The sequence below is a fragment of the Opisthorchis viverrini genome, assembly GCF_000715545.1.
Source record: "Opisthorchis viverrini unplaced genomic scaffold opera_v5_1, whole genome shotgun sequence".
In the NCBI taxonomy this organism is placed as follows: Eukaryota; Metazoa; Platyhelminthes; class Trematoda; order Opisthorchiida; family Opisthorchiidae; genus Opisthorchis; species Opisthorchis viverrini.
This window is the reverse complement of record NW_008751657.1, coordinates 6741766-6749975: the sequence shown is the minus strand read 5'-3', so window position 1 is coordinate 6749975 and position 8210 is coordinate 6741766. Positions and strand designations below refer to the sequence as shown.

Here is an 8210-nt window from a genome sequence, read left to right as displayed (position 1 = left end):
ATAAAACTTTTCACATAAAAGCGTTGCATTCTGTGGCGTATGCTTTAACAAAAACGCCCTAATCTACGTCGATGTTTTTGCAGCCCAACAGATTTCACTGTCCACTGAAGCAGTCATACTTCTTTGGGAACTGAGGAACTCTAGGTAAGGGTCGGGAGTTTGGACTGGTACTATGGACTCAACTGTTTGTCTGTTTTATTCCATCAAGGAATCTTCGTAGCCTTCGAAACTTCAACACCATTGTGCGAAAACTGAGCGCCGACTGAAGCAAGAGTGGACCGTTGCAGTTCACAGACGGCGGGAAAAAAATTAGGGGGAGACAACACAAGGGATCCTGCCCAGCGCGGAGCAACAGACGGTCACTCACGGAAAATAAGGCACTAGAACGAAGAATGTGGAGAACTGGCAGTATTCCAGTGATACGGTCGGAGTAGGACAGCTGGACGTATTGCCAGGATCAAAAAAAGCGCAAATAACAGTGACGAAGGGTGGGAATTCGCAAAAGCTATAAATGTTGGTCGCTACGCACGATTAAACTGTACAGGCTATCTGGTGTCGCTGATGGAATCTAAATCGGGCGAGTTACCTCTAATGCACGTACATTTAAAGTCTACCCCTGAAAAGCTTGGAAGAAAATATTCACTGTGGACAAACGTGATACATGTAACGCAAATAAAGGTTTACACACTCTCTCCGCTTGTAAAAAGGAAAGCACGTGCTAGAAGAGATTGAGACGGCTCGCGGCCTCTCATCTACCGCTCAGTATTGGTAAAATATAAGCAAACTGACGGAAACAACAAGGTTTTCAAGAGTATCACTTTAGAGCGAAGAATGCCTATCAAATTGTTATGCAAACATACGCACGGATGATTTGTTTAGGTGAGCAACTCTTCAAGTTCATCGGTTAACGCCAATTGGACAAAAACAGCACCTAATATAATAAGATATCGGAAATTGTGGTAAAAAGTAAAATTACTCATAGAGGACGAAAGTTTCAAGTGGTTCTGCAGCTAAAATTAATCACTCAACATTCTCGAGCCTACGTTATACGGAATAGACACTCCTGTAAATAATGTTAGCCATTTTTATCCTGATTGACTGGACGAATGTTGATTGTGTTTTCCGGGACATAGACTCTAAGTTGTCATCGCGCTAGTCTCTCAAGCATTTCGGATAACTCGCCCGGAGACTGAAGAGTGCAAGGGTCGCAGAGGTGGATGAATCATACCCCTATAACGGTGATACTACTGATCGGGGGGCACGCGATTAGTATGTCTTGTTCGTATAATTTCGCTTTGCGTCGATTGAAAAATGGAATTCTGTTGCGGAATTCGCGGGGCCACTTTGTAACGTTTGCTTCTATTTGACCGACGAATGATTGGAGGCAATGAATCTCCAGAAAGACTCGTTCGGGAGAAGATCTGTGTCCAGGTTTTGTAAATAAGATGCAGAGCAGAGTTTTGCTTCCTTGTTCAATGGTCTGTAACCGGTCAGTTGGCATTTCCGAATAAATAACTCCGCAGCGAAGGCCTTCTCCCTTTCACCCGTAGGTAACCGCAGGTGGTAAGCTGCGTCAGAATTCTCCATTTTATCGGGTATAACATGCCACGGCGATCATTTTGTCGATCATAACGGACACATAAATGAACCTAGCTCACGCAAACGACTAAAGTGCTGGCAACGGCCTACTATGTCTGATCAACTAGCCAATTCAATAGTACACTAATTCGTAATTCGAAACCGTGTTGGTGTTTCGGTTGCCGGCTGTATGCACAAAAACCACGAAAATATCCTTAATTATTCTTTTAAAAGCAGTCGGTCCATATTATCAGCAAACGCATCTGAGGCCACTTCTGAAGCCATCGCACAGCAAGTTCAATATCGAGCGCGCTCCATAAATTGAGAAGGAATATTAATTAAGCAAATTGCAACACACCAGAAGTATGAGCATATGCATAACAAAATGCAACGTTTCTGTTTGAAAAGTTTTACTTCTCTTGCAAAGATTTTAGCACCTCCTATCTTTTGGAAAATTCAAGCCTTCTTCAATGGCTTTCAGGCAATAGGGGAAATGCGAGTAATGATTTGCTACGCTCATCATCCGAGAGCGGGACATATTTTTGTAGGCGATGGCTTTCCCCTTCCAGGTTGTGGAGAGAAGGACAACGGAAGCAGTATTACGGATTGGCACAGAAGAATTTGCTTTATTGGACTAAAGAGACAACATAAGAAGATGTAGAATGTGTTGGCCATAAAGTTGATGTGCGCAACGTTTGCGGAAAACAATGAGCTCGGGACAGGTTCCGATGGGGCTTTATGGAGATGGGTTGTGGATGTATTTTGCACCACCGGAACTTCAACATTCGTTGCGTCGATTTACCTTGGGGTATGCTGTGTGAAGCGTACACTTGCATTGAAAAACCGGGGACTAATTTTTAGGGCCTTTCTCCATTCAAGTTCTTTCAAGGCTTCCGAAGAACGACGAGGTGTTCGAATTTCTCAAACAACGGAGTGCTGAGGTCTGTGGATAAAAATGTTATTTTCTACAAAAAGAGTTTGAGAGAGGGAATTCTCGTGCGGCTGCTAGTCGCCTTGAGCCGGCATTTGTTTTAGTCCAGAATGACCACATTTTTATGTGGAGACGGTGGCCTGGTTCTACAGTCTGTCGCGCGGTGGCGAACAGGTTAAGGCATCAATAGAAGCATGTTCACAGTCTGCAAACTCCAATTACTTCACTTTAATGGTTTGGCGTCTTTAGCCCAAAAGTAGCAGTTACTGTGGGGCTCTGAACTGTTTGGGTGACCTACGGAGTAGAAAATACTGGCCAACTCAAAAAGGACCTCGCTGACAAAATTAGTTTTGTACCGCCGAATGACTTTAATTATTTTTATCCTGAAGTTTGCAGTTTTGCTATAGAATTTTTGTTGATTATCTTCCTTGAGGAGCTGACAACTAATTTTTGATTCGCTGCGTAACGTTCGAATTGCTACCAAGACTCCACCTCCATAAATATTATTCAGTGCTTTTTTTATGTCCTGGCGCTTTCTATATTTCTCCCGCATTGAAGGCTAAATATCGGGCAAAATGATTGACTGCTCGTAGTGCAAACGTCCATCCTCTGACTATCTACTGACTCCCGGAACCAACTGCAGGGAGCTTGCTATTCTTCACTAGACCTAATGGAGATATTTTCTGCCACTATGCATGGCTTGAATGCGTCAACTTGATGTCAGGCAGTTTACGGAAAAGTCGACCCACCAGCACAGGAGATGCGCAATCCGTTGCAGCAATCACGCCTTTGGTCCATTTATTAAAATACTATGAACAGAACCCGTATGCTAGATGCATTACGTTTTTCGAAACTCCAACGTGTTATCATAGTTTATTGATTGTTCCGGTAAAGGTGGTTATTGGGAATAGCACTTCTCAAGTTACGAGGACACAGACCTCCTCGTCAGTTTGCCCGAACAGAGGATACCAAAAATACATTACACAAAGAATTGATTATTCTGAATGCTTCGCGTCAACAGGTGCATTGCAGGCTGCAGAATAACCCACAAACATATGCATGCAGAACCAGGACTGAGAGTTCTCCACGTCAAAAGAATAGCATTTTCCAGCAGCACGAGAGACTGTACATTATCAGGGACCGATTTTCATTTGGGAACAATAATCGGGAACTTCCCCACTTTAATGCAACCCCTGGCAGTAAAACGAATTGGACCTGAAGGTTTCGAAGTATGAATTTGTATACTGGAGAACATAATATTTTCCGAAACATCGCTTTCCTTTGCCTTTTATGGATTTGAAAAGAAGCTACGTGCATGCGGCAGTGATAAAAGAACCCACCAAGCATAGACACTCGTGCATGCACTCGGACACATTAGTATCCGATAAAGAGATTAGATTTAGAAGATAGCTGTAGACATTAATTTTTTGCAGCCGATTGGGACTTAAATGATGGCGAGCGTTCACGCATCAGCAAAACTCGAACTGGCAGTGAAACAGTACGTCGTGTGCGATTATGTGTGGTGACATGGCCAGTCGAACAAGCAAGAGAGAAAGGCAATTCCATATCGAAAAATGCCCACAAAGGGAAAGTAATAGGCAATTAAGACAAAACATTAGCTGACGACCGAAAGATGCTGGCGTCCAGCTCCGTTCAAGCATATTTCCATGGATTAACGGGTGGCTACACAGAACTGAAATCTATACTGGAGCTTCCCGGCTCGTTTATCCGCCGTTAAGCAGTTTCCGTTCACCACCTGCATGAGCAAATAATGTGGTACTCCCCCCTTAGGTACTCGGCAAGGGGCAGTAAGCTTGCCAGCGCGGGGGCTCGCATAAAATTTGCCCTAAAGTGCTTTGAACTATGTTTTACACTCGAGGTTTTGTATGAGCGGACTTGAGCGGCAAATATAACCCCCCTTAGGTACTCGGCAAGGGGCAGTAAGCTTGCCAAGGCGGGGGCCCTAAAGTGCTTTGAACTATGTTTTATACTCGAGGTTTTGTATGAACGGACTTGAGCGGCAAATATAGATCAAGCTGAGCAGGAGCAAATGGGTCCCACACAGCGTGATTTGAATCCGAATTGTAACACAAAAGCGCAGGTGTGACATCAGAGGGGGCGATTGGTGTTGACAGGGGCCGTGAATGATTGTGGACGAGCACTTTAACACTAGATCTGATACGTCGGAGGATGGGGATAGAAAAGGCGAGACACCAGAGAGATCAGACGATTTATTGTTTCTACCGCAGATTTCAGTGCAGGGCTTTGGAGGGTCCTCCACATCTCACTTGTTTCATTCCCATCTCGTTATTTTGTTTTTCGTTTGTCGGTTGGGCCCTTGGGTGACCGGTTTTCGCGGAATATTTGTTTCTGAGGGACGACGACTTTTCCATTTCGGCTGAACATCCCAATGGTGGCCGCGTGTAGCCCGCGCAATGTCAGCATTTGGACAGCTGGAATCATTATCGCTCTAGATTTCTGTGAATAGGCATCTGTTCGGTCAGTTGGGATTCCGAGCTCTGTCTAGCCGACAAGTTAACTCTGTGAGGCACTGCCGGCTCGCTTGTGCGTTTGATTGTACCGCCAAAAAGTATTCTTTTTGGTGGCACAGGGGAACGCACTTTGAATTCAGCATACACTTTTCCGTTTGGATGGGGTACGCTCAGCTTATTCGGCCGCCATCGCTTTCCTTCTGGCTTTGTACGGACTTGTAGCTCGTCGACGACCAGTGTGACCAATGTGAGGCCTTCAGTCGCAGCGTTGTTGGATTTGCGCCTTTGACCCCGGGGTCATGAGATGCGACTGCGTCCCCACTCAGACAACAGAGTTGTGATGTAATGGAAATGGAGAGCGATAGTTTCGCGTTCTCAGGAGAATCTCCCGCGACTGTATCTACTACACCTGCCTATGAAGTGAAAGCATCAGCACTTGCGTCATCCCGGTCAAAGGCAAGTAGTTATGGGGATCTAGCATAGACCCATCGGCGCCAAGGTCAACACATGCATCTGAGCTGTCAGTGGACCTCGCTACCTCTTTACATATCTGGCGACATCCTGGCCACAGCTTGTGGCTGGGGCGTGCAGTCAACCTCTTTTTGCTTTTATCACCTACTGAGGAGGTAACTCAACATATGTTGGAACTTCGGCCCCCTTGGGGCTTGCCTAACCAGGAGTGTCGCTATCGTCGGTGACCGATAGATTTTTGACGGTTGAGTAGACGCTGCAATCTGGAATGTTGGGCAGTTAGATCGACATGCTCATAAAAGTGCATAAGTCCAAAACTACTATCGGGATTGTGGCAAGTTTGGGGCCGGCTGACCTGACACTAAGCGAATGCATGTTTCGCGCCTTCTCTGTGGGACCTCTGTGACCCAGTTGTCGTGCCAACAGAGGGTGACCCCGGTATATACGCTTGACGTTTGAGGGGGATTCAAGAGTGCTGGCAGGCTTTTCCACAGTCCTCTATAGGACGATTTGGGAGGAAAGTGTGACTAGACACCCAAAAGTTCGCTTGAATCCATTTCCTCGCAAGCACTGCATGAAGAAATCGCACTGAGACTATAACAACACCACCAAGGAGGAATTTTGTAAGTTTTGTTGTCTCGCTTGCACTGGAAAATAACTTCCAGATGAGCCCACTGGACTACCACATGCACTTCATCACCAAAGAACTCGTGACAGTCTTGGTTGCTGCTTCAGAGGTTGATAGACTACTTCGCAGCCAACCGGATGAAGAGCGCCAGGTATTCGCTCAGGACGGAAAGTTCTCTTCCGACTTTCGCCCAGGCCGCCACATTCCTTTTGTTTGCACCCTTTAAAGCATTTGAAAGGGGTATTAGCTTCTACTCCAGTGTCCCTATTAAATGGAACATTGCACTGATTTTCCCAACTTAGAAGTAGGGATTTGTTATGACTGGTGTCTTGCTATTTGTGGAATCCACAGTACCCCAAGTGAGAGGTAGCTGGGGGAATGGGGATAAGCGGTCTATATGGTAACCACGCAAAATCCTTCAGTTGAAATGCCCATAGAATTGACAAGGGTGGTACTGTATTTCATATTTCACTTTCGATAGGCATACAGTTCGCATCCATCAGCGGTCTATCCATAGTTGTAGCGATTAAAAGCCTGTACTACCCTGGTGCTTGACGCTAGGTGGGTGTAAAGCAGAAATGGAATGCCGTTTGGCAGAGTTTATCACACAGAGATTATACCAGAATGAAAAATTTAACCAAATATCTCCTTTGAACCCTAAAATAGATAAACATCGCAACCATTCATTCACAAGTTTACGGCAGGAGGAGCCAGTGTTGAATATGCCAATTGAACATACCTAATGACGAACTGGGACTACACTGCAGGAGCGGAAGGCTTTTTTACGTGAACTGAACACCTACGTTACCTTAAATACTTGAGAAACTAGTGGACCTAATGCTTGTTTGAACTATTTACTGTTCATGAACTCATCAATAGCGAGCGGGTCTTTCATCGGCGCAGCGTCGTCCATTTGCTATCTAGTCCGGTGCGCTACATTTGCCTTCTGAACACGATGGATGAACCCCAGGTACCCATGACGGAGTTCGAACAGATAAAGTTCAGGATGAACCAAACGACGGATGAGGTATATGTTTCTTAGTGCTTGATACAGCCCTATTTTGTTTCGACAAATTTGACTCCCGACATATTTTCTGGAATCATACTTGTATGTGATTTTAGAGATGTTTTAAAATTTTGAGCCTCCAAATTCGATGCGTAATCTAATAAGTGTTCCTGGTGTAGGGGCCACGAATAATTCCATTGTGACCGTTCGTCAAAGGGAACGCCTGTCCTTCCTCGTAACAGTCACTTTTTACACTGAAATGCGAAAATTAATCCAGATACAGCACTGCAGTTTACTGCGATGGGGGAAATTCAGCTAAATCTAGCAATTTTTATGGTGATTATCGGTTATCAGCGGTGCGCTGACTTGGCGCGTGGTCAATCTGAGACACACGCATCTGAGATTGGATTAGTGTGTTTATCGAATATCTAGTGCCCGGAAGGCAGTTCACTTTTCTAATTTCCCCGAAGCATTTCAGAGATTTTCATTTTTACTAGCACCTCGTATATGGAGTTCGAGGTCACTTAACCTCTAATAGTTCGCTCCGTCACTTGTGGTGCCCGAACACCAGCAAGGTTTTCTGAATTACCGTGTAATGAGGCAAATTCCCAAGTGTACATTGGGGTCTATATCCGTTTCTCTTCTGAGCGTAAAGAGTTGGGTAATAAATCCACCAATTTTTTTTACCAAACTTCTGAAACAAAGTTCATCTACTTGTTTTTGCATCATTTGTACTCGAACATTAATTGTAGTGACTTTGAAATGGACGCAACCCTTCGTGTACTCGTTGCAAGGTTATCGGCTCACTGTGAACATCTCTTTTTCATATACAGTCGTTTCGTGTTGCCTTTGAGGCTCACTTCATTAGAATCTGTCGGCGTCCGGTCGTTCGATCCCAATAAACCACCTCGTCCAGGGGGAGCACGATCAGGAAAAGCTTGTGGTGCAGATCCTTGCAGACGTTATACTGGACTCGCGTTGTTCTCACAAATTAGAGAGTCCTGTGTGACCCAGTTCGTAAGGGGTTTGCGAGTTCAGTGTGATTTTTATGATATCCGAGTCCGCGGCACATTTCTTACTCGCTGCCGCCCACAGAACAACAAA

The 8210-nt window shown here is 45.1% G+C and overlaps 1 protein-coding gene across 1 annotated transcript in view; it reads left to right on the top strand.

Annotated features, from left to right (window-relative positions):
* Nucleotides 1-6990: 6990 nt before the first annotated feature.
* Nucleotides 6991-8210, top strand: part of T265_00107 (hypothetical protein) — a gene marked incomplete at both ends in the record, with an annotated part of 38087 nt that continues 36867 nt past the window's right edge. Inside the window, one exon of the mRNA XM_009163764.1 lies at nucleotides 6991-7127. Within this exon, the coding sequence (XP_009162028.1) occupies nucleotides 7056-7127 (72 nt within the window). The remainder of the gene's footprint in view (nucleotides 7128-8210) is intronic.